The sequence below is a fragment of the Podarcis gaigeae genome (genome assembly GCF_964106915.1).
Source record: "Podarcis gaigeae genome assembly, chromosome: 7".
Classification (NCBI taxonomy): domain Eukaryota; kingdom Metazoa; phylum Chordata; class Lepidosauria; order Squamata; family Lacertidae; genus Podarcis; species Podarcis gaigeae.
Window position 1 is genome coordinate 76168393 of NC_139683.1, and position 17940 is coordinate 76186332.

The window sequence follows — 17940 nt, forward strand, 5'->3', positions numbered from 1 at the left end:
TGATTTTGCTGAATATATAAAGCGGTGTTCATGGAAGTTGATATTTGAGCCATAGATTAAGATCCTGATTACCAATTCCACATGTCCCACAATACAAAAGTTTCAACTCACATCTTAAATACAGCTTTCAAATTTTATTGCCAGTTTATATTTGATTATTTGTACTCAAACTGCCGAGTATTTGTGTTTTCCCAGGCTTGGTGCTGCTTCAGAAGGTGAGAATACAGCATGGAAATTTTACTTCAAGCTCTACTGCTTCCTGGACACGGAGCATGTGCCAAAAGATAGTGTGGAATTTGCATTCATGTTTGAGCAGGTACGGAGAGGAGATAAGGTTGTTATACTTTGGGGAAGAGTTAGTGATGTGAGATACACACTCACACACACACGGAGAGGGAGAGAGACTCCATTCAAATCAAAGAGGCAAGCTGCTTGGATTGACACCTACCTGACGTAACAAGGATCTCCTGGTTTAAATGGACCTGGATTGAGGCAGATCAGCAAGGAGAGAGGGGAGCCTGGTGGTGCTCATTCCTGACTTTCTCAGCCATGTTTCGCAAGCCACGGTTGTTACATCACTAGAAATTAAGAGCCCAGCTGCATCTGATCTTGTTCAGTGTCCATTTTCCCACAGCAGCCAATCAGATGCCTGTGAGATGCCCACAAGCAGGGCACAGGAGCAGAGGCCCTGTTCTCCTGCCATTGTTGCTGTGCAACTGATATTTGGAGGCATGGTGCCTCTGATGCATATAGCCAGCATATAGCCATCATGACTAATAGCTGTGTATAGCCTCTATCCTCATAGATTTGTCTAATATCCTTTCAAGGCTATCACTGCATCTTCCATAGTTAATGTACTGTATTGTCCCCTATATCCCACATCATTTGCCCATCAGTAAAATGGATATAGGGATGCGGGTGGCGCTGTGGGTTAAACCATAGAGCCTAGGACTTGCCGATCAGAAGGTCGGTGGTTTGAATCCCCGAGACGGGGTGAGCTCCCGTTGCTCGGTCCTTGCTCCTGCCAACCTAGCAGTTCAAAAGCATGTCAAAGTGCAAGTAGATAAATAGGAACCGCTCCAGCGAGAAGGTAAACGGCGTTTCCGTGTGCTGCTCTGGTTCGCCAGAAGCGTCTTAGTCATGCTGGCCACATGACCCGGAAGCTTTATGCCAGCTCCCTCAGCCAATAAAGCAAGATGAGCGCCGCAACCCCAGAATCAGTCACGACTGGACCTAGTGGTCAGGGGTCCCTTTACCTTTTTAAAATGGGTATATATGTTCCATGTGTTTTGTAACTGTTCATGAAAATTACTTGTAGCAAGTAGCTATATCACTTTCCTGTCACTGTATCTTCTGGAGTTATATCCAAACAACCTCACAGGACTCCTGCCATATAAAGTCGAGAACAGCCAAGCACCATCAGAACCTAAAGTAAAAATGTTTTTATGTCATGAAACATTCATGGATTAGAAACAATTTCCCCAGAAGCTTTGCATGACCTATCATAAAACTTGGCAGGCTGATCTTTTGCAATTATGAGCTTTTTGTCATTTGAATTTTATTCATTTTCCTTTGTCACATCTGTATCAAACAACTGCATATGTACTTATGGTCAATTAAATGATACTTAACCCTTTATAACGCAACAATACCAAAGCCAACTTGAGGCTTGCAAGTATTTATAAGTTTGTTCGTTCCCTGGAGAAGATGCTGCCTGGGGTGCCCTCTGGTGGCTCTCTTCATTTAAGCACTCTTTATGCTTTGCCAAAGGTACCCCAGTGGAAGAAGCTTGTTCATATATATTTCCTGCTTTTTCAAGGAGCAAAAACGTATAAATAATGTACATAAATAATATTTGTATACAGTGGAATCTCAGTTTTCAACCTTAATCCATTCCGGAAGACTGTTCCATCTTCCGAAATGTTCGAAAACCGAGGATCAATGGACTGGCCCCAAAGACAATGGGGAAAAAAAAACGTACCAAGGAAGCTGTTCGTCTTCCGAAAATCGTTCGAAAACAGGAGCATTCACTTCCAGTTTCTTGGCGTTCGGGTTCCAAATTGTTCAGCTTCCAAAGCATTTGGCAACTGAGGTTTCACTGTACTACTTTAAAGCCTGCAAAGCATCTCACGTGTTACTTTGTTTTAATCTCTACAAAAGCTATGTAAGGCAAATATTACCTTCCTTGTTCTGGAGTGTATTTTTGTGGAGGGAGCACTGAGGCTGAGAGGTGGTGGCTTGACCAAGACCACCCAGCGAGATTATGGATGAAACAAGATTGAACCTAGAGCTTTCTTGGTGCACAGTTCAGTTTTATTACCACTATGCTACAGCTGCAAATTTTGGATTCAGAATGTTCTGCTGCATACCTGTAAAAGTCTTGTTTTCCTTTTTTCCATTAGGCACACGAAGCAGTGATTAGAGGACATTATCCGGCTCCTGAAGAAGCCCTCCAGGTCCTTGCTGCCTTGCGGCTCCAATACCTACAAGGAGACTACACTTCATCCAATATCACTATGCCAGAAATGGAAGAAGTCTACCCACTGCAGAGGCTCACGTCCCGTATTATCCAGTCCACTAAAACATTTACCGCTGCGGAGAGGATAGAGAGGAAGCGGGCCAATTTTCTAGAAGGAACCCTGAGGAGGAGTTTCCGCAGCAGTTCCATCAGCAGGCAGAAGATGGAAGAGGATCAGATGCTTGATATGTGGGTCAAAGAGGAAATCTTCGCAGCCAGGACTAATGTGATTGATAAATGGAAAAAACTGCAAGGAATGAACCAAGAGCAAGCAATGATCAAGTACATGAGTTTGATTAAGGAGTGGCCTGGCTATGGGTCCACACTCTTTGACGTAGAGGTGAGTATACCAAAATTCCACGGGCATTGCTGACAGCAAAATCATAAGACTAAATAAAAAAATAAACTACAGATAAGCAATTTGTAGTATAACACATAGTAACACATCTTGTATGGTCACGTTCTATGAGTTTGCAAATTTGTCTGCCTCCTCCTGCTGAATATTTTACAGGTGAGGTTATGTAGGTTTTGATTTGTTGTTGTTGTTTAGTCGTGTCCGACTCTTCGTGACCCCATGGACCAGAGCACGCCAGGCACTCCTGTCTTCCACTGCCTTCCGCAGTTTGGTCAAACTCATGCTGGTAGCTTCGAGAACACTGTCCAACCATCTCGTCCTCTGTCGTCCCCTTCTCCTTGTGCCCTCCATCTTTCCCAACATCAGGGTCTTTTCCAGGGAGTCTTCTCTTCTCATGAGGTGGCCAAAGTATTGGAGCCTCAGCTTCACGATCTGTCCTTCCAGTGAGCACTCAGAGCTGATTTCCTTCAGAATGGATAGGTTTGATCTTCTTGCAGTCCATGGGACTCTCAAGTCTCCTCCAGCACCATAATTCAAAAGCATCAATTCTTTATGGTCCAGCTCTCACTTCCATGCATCACTACTGGGGAAACCATAGCTTTAACTATAGAGATTTTTGTTGGCAAGGTGATGTCTCTGCTTTTTAAGATGCTGTCTAGGTTTTGATTAGAACCTGAGAAAAGGGTTACGGCTGTGGAATTTCACCTGTGAGCCTACACACACCCAAATCCCCCTTCTGCCTCAGGAACTGCATAAGAGAATGTCAGCTCCTTCCCTGCTTTAAGGAACTGAACGTTTGCGACATTATCTGACCCTACTTTAATCTGCACCCACATCCCAGATTATCCATTTTACACTGAGGAATTGGCAACGGCTGCTGTGCTTAAGAGGCCAGAAACTGAACAGTAAAACATTAGTAGGTGTATATAAATCTGAGGAACATCTAACCCATCCACTCAGCTACTACCCATCTTAAGGGCCTCATTTCACCACACAGTTCAAGCATTTGGTGTGTCTTTTATGGATTAACATTAGTAGCTAAATGCCTGGCGTAATTTAGGCTTAGATTTGTCTGTACAAGGAATCAGACTTCATATGTACAGGTGTAGGAAATGATAAGAGGAGCATAGTATGCAATAGTTAATTGCACATCCTTTCTAAACCAGTTTTGACCCAAAGGTGAGAGTGTTTAATTTAGTCCTTTGAAACAAGTTCAGATCCTCCTCTGACAATGAAAATAATTGCGTAGGCTCAGGCAGATTACTCCCAGAATAATCTACCTCACTAAACATGTTCAATGAGAAAAGGGCATTATATGCTAAAAGAAATACCATAAAAATGTATAATTTTAAATTGCATTTTTGCAACCATCATTTCTGTTTTCTGCCATTCACCTTGACATTATTTTTCCCCAGTGTAAAGAAGGGGGCTTCCCTCAAGAACTTTGGTTGGGTGTCAGTGCTGATGCAGTTTCTGTCTACAAACGCGGAGAGGGAAGGCCTTTAGAAATATTTCAGTATGAGCACATCCTCTCCTTTGGTGCTCCCCTCGCTAATGTCTACAAGATCGTTGTGGATGAGAGAGAGCTGCTTTTTGGAACACTTGAGGTAAGAAAGGAACTAGTCATTCAGTTCTGTTTTCCTTGTTTTTTTAAATTAAGCAGGATGAATAAACTGAATCCACTGTGCCAGTATTCAGAAATAGAAAGCCTTCCATGATTCTTTCGCCTGCGCAATTTCACATCAGGATTAAAATCTTCAACTGCAATCCTACACATGCTTATTTGGGATTAAGCTCCATTGAACTCAGTGGGACTTGCTTCCCAGTAAGCATGCATTAGACTGAGGCAGTAGGAAACTTGAGTTAGGCTTGTGTGCTCCTTTGCTCTTCTTCAAAAGTGAAGTTCTGTAGGATTTTCAAATCGGCGATCTTGAGCTCTATGGGTTACAGTTCCATACAGAGTAATGTTGCTGAAGTCCCACTAAATCTACTCAGTTCTACGCAGAAGTAAGTCCTATTAAAATTAGTGGGGTTTACTCCCAGGTAAATGAGATTAGATTGCAGCCTTATTTGGGAGCAAATCTCAGTGAGACTTACCAAGTAATCTTATATAGGTCCAGGCTGGAAGTGTACAGTTTTTCTTCAAAATAAAAGATAAACATTTGCAAATTCTATTTAGTTTAGCTATTTAAAGACAGCTGAACAGTCTTCAGAAATTTCACCCAATAGTATAGGTTTTCACAAAAAAATTGCTAGCCTAATTTTCTTAGTAGACTACCAGCCCTGCCAACATTTGGTTATAATTTTTTAAAGGTGTACAGTTTTGTAAATTATAGTCATGTGACTATTGGCCATTCAATTTTATAGCTTGCTGGGTAGAATTACCTTTGCCACACTGTTTTCATTGACTACCAAAAGGCTTGCTGATTTCAACAAAATGTATGTTTAACCAAAAGTTGTAGCCAAGCTGATTTTTTCTGTGACAATTTATAAAATTATCGCTAATCTAAAAGAAACAGGGTACCAACTTTTCCTAGAGTATACCACATCACACTGTTGGGAGGTAAAATCTCATAAATACGCTCTTCACAACACCAAAGACCATTGCCTGAAGTGTGCATTAACTGGTTTTGCATTGTTATTGTCTTGGTAGGTTGTTGACATTGCCAAACTGATGAAAGCCTACATCAGCATGATTGTGAAAAAACGTTATAGCACCTCTCGATCAGTGAGTAGTCACGGAAGTCAAGGCAGCTCCAGGTGAAACCAGAGAAAGAAACTTGCTCTTCTGTCCTTTTGGAACATATCACCGTCAATCCGTTGAGTTTCTCAAAAAATGGTGTTTGGAGGCACCTCTCAGGCTACAATCAAAACCGTGATTCTAGGAGAATCTTTATTCAACACGTGGTGTTCGATGAGCTTAGAAATAATAACAGCCACTTCCATAGTCCCATAAACTCATTGGCTAGCATGCTTCAAGCCTTCTAAAGCTTTGTTACCTCTAGATAACATAATGTATGCCTTAACTTAATGCACTGCCTTCTGAGCAGTGAGAAGTGCCTTAAAATGTTTTAAAACCAACTTGCATTGATTTGTGATTATCAGAGGGGTTGTGTTTTGTAATAAACCACTTTGAATTAGCTTCTCCTTAATTTGCAGCCATCTTGCACTAACTAACTGGCTGGTTCTTACATGAGGAGGGAAAGAGAGCATCTTTGTAGGAATGCTGCAGGCGGCTTCCCGTAGGGACTTTAATAGCAATGCTGTATTCCCCCCTTTTTTGTTTTTGTTTTTCATATGTGTGCATGCATATGACTCGGGTCAACTCTAATTTTATTCCACGTTTCACAATATTTTAAAAGTAAAAGGGAATAATAATGTGCAATGGTGTAAACAGTCTTTCTGTACATTTTAATAGTCCAGAGCTATAGTTGTCCCAAATGTTGAGTTTCTTTATAAGCCAGTTTTATTAACAAATTTGGGGGTTTTCATAATTTTTGTATTTTCTTCTAGATAATTTTTCATTCTTTGTTACATCTGTATGTAACACACCTGCATTTCTGTACCTCCGCTGTATTATATATAATGTGTAGTTTGAAATACACTATATTTATAGACTGCCCTTAATACAGAATTGCCATTATCCGCTCAATATTCAATCATATGTCTTCAGTTTATACAGTTGGGTTTCTTAAGATATTAAACATTTCTTTTAAAATATTAATATTGTGGTCTTGTGGTATGCTACTTTGAACTTGCCAAATGCAGAACATACTATAAAAGAACTAAATTAAACAGAAAAATTCTGATATATCTTACTTAATGTTGTGCATGCCCCTCTCAATTTTTTCTGTGCACTAATTGAATGGCAGCAGAAAACTGGAAAGTTTTAAAATAGGCTAAATTGCCAGTTTTGAGGAGGGAAGAAAACTATCCACAACCTATGGGGTATTTCACACATATTCTTCATAGGCTCTATGTACTATGGAATAACAAGCTGCCATTGCCCTTAGAAGTGCATTCTTCTAATTATGTTTGATTTGCAAAATATAGTTAATCTACAGGGCAACTATTATTTTAAAGACTGAATTCGTAACTTAGAGAAGACAGACACTGAAGCTTCAAATCTCTGTGCATTGTATTTATATGCTGCTTTTTCAAGGTGCACCACAATGAGCATCAAAAACAGACTGTTTATTACAAAACCTAGTTGAACAGGACAAAGTCTACAACTCAAATGATACAATCACATGAAAGATCAAATTCAAAAAGCACCGTGAAGCACACATTCACTGTCAGAACCACTAGCAAAACATCCAAGACAGAAAACAGCCCCTTAAACCTGTCTGGAAAAGTGCAAAGCTTCTTCACTAGGGAGCCCAAAGGCACTGCAATTCATAGGGGCTTTCAGGGACCAGAGTCGATCACGACTGGACCTAATGGTCAGGGGTCCCTTTACCTTTACCTTCAAGGACCTTGGGGAATGCACCTGCTTGCTACAGAAATCTGGCAGCAGGGGTGGGGGTGGGACCTCACGGTCCTAGGTTATTCATTCCTCCTTACCTTGTAATGGGTCTAATTTCAACTCCCAAGTAGCTATGCTGTGTATTAAGTCCAATTACTGTGAGACCTTAGAACAGTGTCTACATCTGTCACTGAAACAACTGGTGTCATACCTATAGTGAAGCTACTGGGTTTAAGACTGACCCTTTTCTGCATGGGGAGGGAATTGGATGCAAGTAGTCCTGCTGTGGCCAGCTTTCATCAGTTTGACGTTTTGGGTGCTGCAGCTATGCTCTTAACTCCACTGGTCACAACCTCCAGAAGGCTGGAACAAATCACAGTCCTCCATCCTGATCTGTGAAGAGGCCCATTTATGTTGGTTCAGAAGGGGGGGGGGGGAGAAAGCACTGTCCAAAGGAAGAAAAAAAGCAAGATATGAGCTCTCATGAAGCTCAGCAAAGACACTAATGTTTTGTTAGGGGGAAGAGTAGGACAATATATGCAGTACTGCTGGTTGTGCATTATCAGGATGTGGTACAAAGGAAGACCTGGAGATTTACTAGTCTATTTAAAACTTTTAGTCGTTAATTGGTTTGATATTTCAAACTACTTTTAAAAAGGAGCCTGAAAACTCTCTCCACTTTCAGCCAAGATTTCCAACAGCACTTTATGTGCACAGAACACACCTCCTTAATAAAGAAGCTGTACCTTTTAAGGGATCCTGCCTCTTCTAATGTCACAATGTTAGGGTTCTGGTCTCCATAGAGACAGAGGAATCTTAAAGGATGCTGCACAGCCCACTAGGTTCACTTTGAAAGTAGGATATGCCAAGTTGTGACTGAATTTGCCGAGGTCTGTCCAGGTGACCTCTAGCATGTGACCAAAGACATAGAAGGAAGTTGCAAATAGTCACCTTCAGGTACAAAGTGTTCAGAGCCTTGGGGATAGACAAGTATCTAATACTATAATACATACAATGGAGCTACAGAAGATGGGAAATGAGGTAAGCAAACAAGACAACAGGGAAAGTAATGTGTGGAGTGTGAGAAACTGCTTATGAGTGCGAATTAGTGTGATTTACTGTAGTTCATTCTGACTGCTAATTGAGGAGACTAGAAGAAGTATAGGAAACCCCCCCCCCCCAGGAAGAACTGGAAATTGACTAGTCTATTTAAAACTTTTCAGTACAGTACTTTATTAAATTGATATTTCAGACTACTTTAAAAAGGAGTCTTAAAGAATCCAAAATGTCCTCATTTTTATCAGATGAAGATTCAGAGGAACTGTTCAAAGGAAACATTCAGAATTTGTCCCACAGCTTTAGTACAACCCAATCTATCTTGCGAAAGCTAAGGGGTTCTGCATCAATCAGCACATGAATAGGAGACTGCCTGGTGAACCCATACATGTTGTCTTGAATTCTGCGATGGAAGAAAGATGGGATATAAATGGACTAAGTAAGCAATCCACAGAGGAAGTTTTGAGTAACTGCCAGTAACTGTTGGCTCTGAATATTCTACTGCTTCTCTAATCCTGGGCTCAGCATTCCAGAATGTCCGTGTGGCTGAAAGAGAACCCATCAAAATGATGGTGAGCTTGGAAATTCAAACTGCCCTGGCCCTCACTACTGGATGAAGAACTCTCAGCTCCCAGCTATAGTTCTGCCCAAAGGCTTTAATGCTCAAATCAGATTGGTACGTAAGGCAAACAACAGATTATATGGTTCAGCAGGTACAGAAGAGGTCCAGTGCATGCTAAGACATTGATACAACGATCAACATGCCCCTGCACCTTCCTTTAGAAGACTGAGGTGGACACAACTGTATTTGCACAGTAAGTGGCCGGACTCACAAGACCAAGCAAGTAAACAGGCACTCCTTTGAGTGGGTTAACTCCACAAGGTTTGTTTTCAACTGTGTTGTCATTTCCATAGAGACGGAGGTGGACTCTGCGCTCGCCCAGTATTAGTCTTACTCTTGGTAACCTCACAAAGGGAAGGTGCCTCACTGACAGGAAGAGGCACTGGAGCAGCTCCATGACAATAGGTGTTAGGGTAGGGGTGTCTAATGTTGGAGGGACCACACTCCTTGGATCCTGATCTCCATCCTCCAGGCCACAGGACCCGTCCCCAGAATCAGGCACTTACCTAGGTCCTGATTCTACCTCTCCCATCCTGGGGTAGGGTCCTCCTCACGGTCCTCCAGCTCCCAACTCTTCAAGCTTCTTCCATTCCTTGGGTCTGACCATTTTAAAAAACAAAACAAAAAACCCACCATTATTTATTTTGCTTAGTTTGGAACATTGTTGTTTAAAATAACTGACCTTGTAAGCAGAGTTAGATTAACAAAGGCAAAACAAGATCACTCATCTGAGACAGTTTCAAGGACAAAAGTGGCACCACCAGGTTTAAGAGGGCCTGGGCAAAATGCCTTCTGCTGCCCCTTCACCTTATTATTCCCATCAATAATAATAATAAGTGGGGTGGAGAAGAATGAGCCCTTTTTTCTTCACTGATCAGACAGAAAAGGGAATTTATCCATACCTGCTTCTTAACAAGAAGTGGGGAAGGGACCTTTCTCTTTTACTAACCTTTGTTGAAAAACTCTTATACAGTGGTACCTCGGGTTACATACACTTCAGGTTACATACGCTTCAGGTTACAGACTCCGCTAACCCAGAAATAGTACCTCGGGTTAAGAACTTTACCTCAGGATGAGAACAGAAATCGCACGGCAGCAGCGGGAAGCCCCATTAGCTAAAGTGGCGCTTCAGGTTAAGAACAGTTTCAGGTTAAGAACGGACCTCCGGAACGAATTAAGTACAGAACCAGAGGTACCACTGTATGGTGCATGCCTCCAGCATGCCTGACAGCCTCTATGAGTAGTTTTTAAGGAGGTTTAAAAAACTGATCTGAAATTAAACACTTAGCTGCAGACCCAGGGACAGTCCTGGATTTACAGAAGCTGCCCCAGTTTCTGATTTGATCCTGGAATGTCCCGCTTTTCCTTAGGACTTACCTATTTTCACTGGAGAAATGTTGGTGGGTATGGAGTTATGTGACCACCAAGCCAAGGAGGTAAATAACTATGCAACCTTTAGAAGTTATCTGAAGGCAGCCCTGTATTATGTTTTTTATATACAGTGGTACCTTGGTACTCAAACGTCTCGGTTCCTAAACGCCAAAAACTCAGAAGTGTTCCTGTTTTTGAACGTTTTTCAGAAGCCAAACATTCAATGTGGTTGTCGGCTATTGTTTCCAGGGCATCTGCACCAATCAGAAGCTGTGCCTTGGTTTTCGAACATTTGGAAGTCAAATGGACTTCTGGAACGGTTTAAGTTTGGTGCTTTTGTTTTTGCAATTTATTTTGCGTTTTTGTTTTTGAGGCTTTTTTTGGTTAATTTGTTTTTGTGATTGTGTGGAACCCAGTTCAGCTACTGATTTGATTGATTGATTGATTGATTGATTGATTGTGTGACATGCCTCTTGAGAAATGGATAAAAGACCCCGTCCAAAAAGTGACTATCATCAGTGCAGATAAGATTTTTTTTAAAAAAAAAAATTATCTACAGTACAATACTTATTTATATCATAGTGCAGTACATTGGTTATTGTTTTCATTTTATGGATCAATGGTCTCGTTAGATAGTAAAATCCATGTTAGTAAAATCCATGTTAAATTGCTGTTTCAGGAATTGTTTTTAAAAGTCTGGAACAGATTAATCCGTTTTGCATTCCTTTCTATGGGAAAGCGTGCCTCAGTTTTGGAACACTTTGGTTTTGGAACAGACTTCTGGAACGGATTAAGTTTGAAAACCAAGGTACCACTGTACAATCAAACCTCAGTTCTCAAACCGCTCCATTGCCAAATGTTTCGATTCTCAAAAGTCAAAAACCCGGAAGTAAATGCTTCGGTTCTTTAACGTTCCTCGGAAGACGAATAATCCAACGCAACTTCCAATGAGTTCAAGAACCAATTGGAAGCCGCGCCTCAGAAATCGGAACATTTCGGAAGTCAAATGTCCTTCCAGAACGGATTGTGTTCCAGTTCCGAGGTTTGACTGTACAGTGGTACACCTGGCTTGAGAGCAGTACATGTGAAAAGGATCTAGGAGTCTTGGTTGACCACAAACTTGACATGAGCCAACAGTGTGACGCGGCAGCTAAAAAAGCCAATGCAATTCTGGGCTGCATCAATAGGAGTATAGCATCTAGATCAAGGGAAGTAATAGTGCCACTGTATTCTGCTCTGGTCAGACCTCACCTGGAGTACTGTGTCCAGTTCTGGGCACCACAGTTTAAGAAGAACACTGACAAACTGGAACGTGTCCAGAGGAGGGCAAGCAAAATGGTCAAAGGCCTGGAAACGATCCCTTATGAGGAACAGCTAAGGGAGCTGGGCATGTTTAGCCTGGAGAAGAGGAGGTTAAGGGGTGATATGATGTTGTTGTTGTTGTTTAGTCGTTTAGTCGTGTCCGACTCTTCGTGACCCCATGGACCAGAGAACGCCAGGCACCTCTGTCCTCCACTGCCTCCCGCAGTTTGCTCAAACTCATGCTGGTAACCTCGAAAACACTATCCAACCATCTCGTCCTCTGCCGTCCCCTTCTCCTTGTGCCCTCCATCTTTCCCAACATCAGGGTCTTCTCCAGGGAGTCTTCTCTTCTCATGAGGTGGCCAAAGTACTGGAGCCTCAGCTTCACAATCTGTCCTTCCAGTGAGCACTCAGGGTTGATTTCCTTCAGTATGGAGAGGTTTGATCTTCTTGCAGTCCATGGGACTCTCAAGAGTCTCCTCCAGCACCATAATTCAAAAGCATCAATTCTTCGGCGATCAGCCTTCTTTATGGTCCAGCTCTCACTTCCATACATCACTACTGGGAAAACCATAGCTTTAACTATACGAACCTTTGTTGGCAAGGTGATGTCTCTACTTCTCAAGATGCTGTCTAGGCCTGTCATTGCCCTTCTCCCAAGAAGCAGGCGTCTTTTAATTTCGTGGCTGCTGTCACCATCTGCAGTGATCATTGAGCCCAAGAAAGTAAAATCTCTCACTACCTCCATTTCTTCCCCTTCTATTTGCCAGGAGGTGATGGGACCAGTGGCCATGATCTTCGTTTTTTTGATGTTGAGCTTCAGGCCATATTTTGCGCTCTCCTCTTTCACCCTCATTAAAAGGTTCTTTAATTCCTCCTCACTTTCTGCCATCAAGGTTGTGTCATCTGCATATCTGAGGTTGTTGATATTTCTTCCGGCAATCTTAATTCCGGCTAGGGATTCATCCAGCCCAGCCTTTCGCATGATGAATTCTGCATATAAGTTAAATAAGCAGGGAGACAAAATACAGCCTTGTCGTACTCCTTTCCCAATTTTGAACCAATCAGTTGTTCCATATCCAGTTCTAACTGTAGCTTCTTGTCCCACATAGAGATTTCTCAGGAGACAGATGAGGTGATCTGGCACTCCCATTTCTTTAAGAACTTGCCATAGTTTGCCGTGGTCGACACAGTCAAAAGCTTTTGCATAGTCAATGAAGCAGAAGTAGATGTCTTTCTGGAACTCTCTAGCTTTCTCCATAATCCAGTGCATGTTTGCAATTTGGTCTCTGGTTCCTCTGCCTCTTCTAAATCCAGCTTGCACTTCTGGGAGTTCTCGGTCCACATACTGCTTGAGCCTTCCTTGTAGAATTTTAAGCATAACCTTGCTAGCGTGTGAAATGAGTGCAATTGTGCGGTAGTTGGAGCATTCTTTGGCACTGCCCTTCTTTGGGATTGGGATGTAGACTGATCTTCTCCAATCCTCTGGCCACTGCTGAGTTTTCCAAACTTGCTGGCATATTGAGTGTAGCACCTTAACAGCATCATCTTTTAAAATTTTAAATAGTTCAGCTGGATATGATATGATAGCCATATGATATGATATGATAGCCATGTTCAAATATATAAAAGGATGTCACATAGAGGAGGGGAAAAGGTTGTTTTCTGCTGCTCCAGAGAAGTGGACACGGAGCAATGGATCCAAACTACAAGAAAGAAGATTCCACCTAAACATTAGGAAGAACTTCCTGACAGTAAGAGCTGTTCGACAGTGGAATTTGCTGCCAAGGAGTGTGGTGGAGTCTCCTTCTTTGGAGGTCTTTAAGCAGAGGCTTGACAACCATATGTCAGGAGTGCTCTGATGGTGTTTCCTGCTTGGCAGGGGGTTGGACTCGATGGCCCTTGTGGTCTCTTCCAACTCTATGATTCTATGATTCTATGACTGAAGCTGCCCAGAGTGGCTAGGGGAACCCTGTCAGATGAGCGGGGTATAAATAATAAAATTAGAATTATGGAAAAGCATTTTTTCAAAAAAATTGGCAAAATATATATATATATACACACATATAATACAATACACACACACACACATATATGTGTTTGTGTGTGTATATATATGTATATATGTATAATAGCACATCCCTATTTTCATCAGAGAAATGTTGGAGGGTATGTAGATGTTCATATTTTTATCTGTAAGCCATTCTGAGTCCCTGTCAGGGGGAAAAAGCATGGTATAAATAAATACATAAAGCTTAATAGTAATAATAATAATAATGGAATCGTACATTTCCCTCAGCGACTCCTTTTCGCCCTCTCTAAAGGGGAACTTATAAAGCACCGAAAGCATTTTCCAAAAAGGTAGTGGTATAAATCATAAAACACACACCCCTTACCCACCCTTAACGCCTTTCCAGCGCGTGAGGCGCAGCTTCGTCCCCGGCTTTTATTCTGTTTTTCCAAACGCTCAACAGCGTCTCCCAAGATTCTAAACCGCCACTCATCCACTGCGCACGCGCCACGCCTCTTGAGATTTATACTCCGCTCGCGCCGCCTCGCCACGCCCAGCTTCTCCTCCTTTCACCTCCCCCCCCCCCCCCGCCCGCCCGCCCGCCGGCTTCTGCGCGCTCGCCCCTGCTCTCTCTCCAAGCTAACCAATCGCCGGCGCCGCCCAGCCGCGTCGGAAGCTACTCGTTGGTCTGCGGCAGCCGAGAAGGCGGGCGTGCGGGCGTGCCTGGTACCCGGATGTACACAAACCCCGCCCAGCCGGCTCGCCTCCTCATCTCGGTTCTGGTCAGCCGCCCCTACCGAGATGGCTGACGAGAAGGAGCAGGTGGCGGCGCCGGGTCCCCTGGCCTGGGAACGGCTGGCGGAGGAAAACGGGGGCTGTGAGGCGAAGCCCGCCGGCGGGCGGGAGGCGGCGACTTGGAAGAGGCCGTTCTGCGCTGTGGCCGCCTTCCTCTGCGCCAACCTGATCTTCTGGTGAGAGAGACGCGCAGCCACTGCGCTAATCCTATAGACCCCCCTCCCGAAACATATATATATATATATATGCGTGTCCCTTTCTTTCGTTCTTTTCCCCCACCTCAATTGAGCCTCGGCTCACCCTCGCCCTCCGCTCCTGGGCTTTGCAAAACGTGCAAATGAGCTGTGAGGGGGGGAGGGTGCCTCTGAGCATGGGCAAAGTGCCTGTTGTAAAAGGCCCAGGCCGTTGGCTTCTAAACTAGCAGCGCCCATTCAGACGTTTCCTGAGAGGGGCGTGAAAGCAAAATAACGCCGCCACCCCCCTCCCTTTTCTCTCTGTCAGATGTTTTCAACCAGTTGTTTTCAAGCCTTGAATGATAGTCAGGGGTGCTGCGGGCAACACTGGCCTCTGTCCCTCTCTCCAGAATGGCTGGGGTATATTAATATATATTTATATTATCTATCTATCTTCCTTCCTCTCCCTCTCTCTCTGATGCCCTGGTACTGAAGAAGCATCCTTCTCTGAGCACCGTGCCTTTGCTTTGCTAGCCTTGTGAATGCCTGTTAGGTGTGCCTGCTCTCCATGAATCTACCTAATCCTGTAAAGCTCACCCTGCGCTGGAATCCCATAAGTTAATTACCTGTGCTCTGGGAGGAAGTGTTTTTAATTTCAGCAAATTGAATAAATTATCTCATGCAAACTGAATAAATATATATTTTATTTTTATCTCCACGCTGATGTGGTTTTTATCTCCACAATGGGTAGAGATGGAGAAGGGAGCATTCTTCATCAGAGGGCATATGTCATACAGGTAGATTTGAACCCCAGGATGGAGAAATCGAGCTCTTCCATCCTTGGTATTTCTATTTAAATCGAGCGCTTCTTAACTGTGTTCGCTTTGAAAGAGGCTCCTTTTGGTTTGTTGGGTGTTGCCACAAAATGTTTCCTACAGAAAAGCATGGGAAAGGAAACCCATAGAAAGAATTAATGATCCTGGCCGGGGTGGGGTGGGGTGTGATGGGGGATAACCACTCACTGAGGGTAAAGCAGTACTAGTGGCCATGAAGTGGGCTTTGTGAGACATGTGTTGCAGAAAGTGAAGATGAATCAGCTGTGGCTAGATGATGCCAGGGAGCATCTAAGGCTCCTAAAGAATGTTTGAAGGGAAGGTGAGGCGCAGATGTGGCAAGGTGAAATAATGACCAGGAAGTGCCCATAAAGTAGAGCATATAATCTTGCATAGTGGTTGCCTTGTGATTATGCAAAGTTGACAAAAAGCAGAGTGGCAGCATCCCAAATTGCACAGCCTGTTTCTCCCACTCTCTTGTCATGGATTGGCACTGGACTGCCAGCCTGCTGGCTTTATGCTTGAAATTTTCCCTCTTCAGTAGATTCTTTATACTCTTATTTTCCTGGTGCCCAAACCAATCTCTGTCATTTTTCCCATTCTTTAGTTTTTCTGTTTCTCTGTGTTACCAACCCTGTGCTATAGGTAACTTCTCATTTTAACCTTTAGCCCTCTAGTGTTTTTCCAAACAAGAAGCATGTGCTTTTTTTCTTCAAGTGGCATCTGAAACTGAGATACTTTCCGCCCTACACTGGCTTGAAGAGAACATTCCTAGGGTCATTGCTTTTCATTACCAAGTTAAATACTCAATGGACTAGGATGTATAATTGCATTAATACAATGTCCCAAATGTAGATTCAGATTTTGAGATTATATAAAGTACTACGTAACTTGAGTTGCTTGAAGATTCATAAACACACACACACACACAACCCTTCTAGTGCTCATGTACCACAGAACCACTTAGCAACATATCTGCATGGTGCTGAACTTCCTAATAAGTAAAACTAAGCATGTGCTTAGGGCACCAGCAAAAGTGGGGAACAAAAAAAAGAAGGGAGAGAATTTTTTGAGTTTGACGTCTGATTTTTTTTAAAAAAAATTGAAGTAGTTATCATAGAAAAAAATCAGAATTTTGTTGGACTTCCTTGCACACTACTATGCTTTCCCCATTTTTCTGGTCTCTTTTTATTACCTGTCTCCACCTGAAGCAAGGGGCATCCTACTCTCCTAGATTGAAATAATGCGAGGAAATAAGTTCCTGTCATGTGTTGTACATGGCATACATGCATGTACATTTCAGCATACATGTAAGTTTTGTGTCATTTTGAAAAAATGTTTATTTTATGATTCGTATTGCTTTTTATTTTGAATAACATATGGGGGTACCATACTCTTTTCAGTGCTTAGGGCTATAAAGGTCTTAATCTGGCCCTGCAACAGAAGAATTTATATTTCAGCAAGTATGTTATTTATGTAAAGAAGAGGAATGTACCTATTATTTTACATGTCATATGGAGGAGAGTGGATAAGAATGTTTTGCTAAATATTGAGAGCTTCTTCTTTTTTTAGTATTCCTCAGTTGGACAGCAGCTTCATTATTGTGTAAAACATTAGCAGCACTTTGTCCTTTGATTAATTTGAAGCTCCCTAGTACTGTATGTTAATTGAGGCTGCCTAAGTAAGTCCAGTTTAGGGTGTGTTGACCTCACATCTTTTGTGACAGACGTAGACTCTGAACTGCCAGAAAATAAGTATTTTAGGTATTTTTTAGGGTAACCTGTTGGGCCTGTGTATTGCAGCCAGCTGAACAAATAAGTCTACTAGATGTTGTACTTGCCTGCTTCTACATAAAAGACCTACATGGTCTGGGACCTTCCCAGGGGGCTGATGTTGACTGAGGTGGGGGTTGTGTGCCTTATTTAGTGCCTGTGCTGATGTTTTTGAGCAGTGCTGAAAGGGCCTTTTTATTTCCCCAGTACAGTATTTTAACATCTGATGTTACAGTACCACTTCTGGTATCTGTTTTGAATTCTGCTTTTATTCAGCACCATGTAGTCTTGTGGTGATGTAGTTTTAAATCTATTTTAAACCACCCTCATTATTTTTATTAAGTGGGTAGTATATACATTTAATATATGACTGGTATATTGGTGCAAATAGAACAAATATATACACATTAGAAGTTTGTGACACCCTGGCTGTGTTTGGACAATGCTAACCAAGTTATACATGAGCCTTTAGACTGCACATTCAACCCCTTTGCTGCTCTCTGCAGCGAGCTATAATTAAACCAGGATGTCTCTAATTAACTATAGTTTCCCATTTTATCTGTTCAGGAAACTATGGCTACCAGCTTCAGAACAAACCAGTTTCTTAAAGCCTCATTGGTTTAAGATCCTGGATTGTTCCAAAGTGAGTAATTAGTTTTTACCTGTT

General features: G+C 42.5%; 2 protein-coding genes and 1 long non-coding RNA gene across 6 annotated transcripts in view; 2 read left to right on the top strand and 1 right to left on the bottom strand.

Annotated features, from left to right (window-relative positions):
* Positions 1-6597, top strand: part of MYO10 (myosin X) — a 190018-nt gene extending 183421 nt beyond the window's left edge. For all 3 annotated transcript variants that reach the window (XM_083747119.1, XM_083747120.1, XM_083747118.1), the window contains 4 exons: positions 196-316; positions 2403-2858; positions 4289-4480; positions 5527-6597. In XM_083747119.1, the coding sequence (XP_083603245.1) occupies positions 196-316; positions 2403-2858; positions 4289-4480; positions 5527-5637 (880 nt within the window). In that variant the 3' untranslated portion in view covers positions 5638-6597. The remainder of the gene's footprint in view (positions 1-195; positions 317-2402; positions 2859-4288; positions 4481-5526) is intronic.
* A 1762-nt stretch (positions 6598-8359) lies between these two features.
* RETREG1 (reticulophagy regulator 1) overlaps positions 8360-17940 on the top strand; it is a 48027-nt gene continuing 38446 nt past the window's right edge. The window contains exon 1 of one of the 2 annotated variants that reach the window (XM_083747371.1): positions 8360-8379. In XM_083747371.1, the coding sequence (XP_083603497.1) occupies positions 8375-8379 (5 nt within the window). In that variant the 5' untranslated portion in view covers positions 8360-8374. Of the gene's footprint in view, positions 8380-14428; positions 14672-17940 lie in introns of those variants that run through there. The other variant, XM_083747370.1, reaches the window with a different exon arrangement.
* Positions 9629-13724, bottom strand: LOC310848449. Its single transcript, XR_014566407.1, has 3 exons — positions 13633-13724; positions 10213-11455; positions 9629-9980 (listed from the first exon to the last, which is right to left on the bottom strand). It is a non-coding gene; the product is annotated as an uncharacterized lncRNA (long non-coding RNA).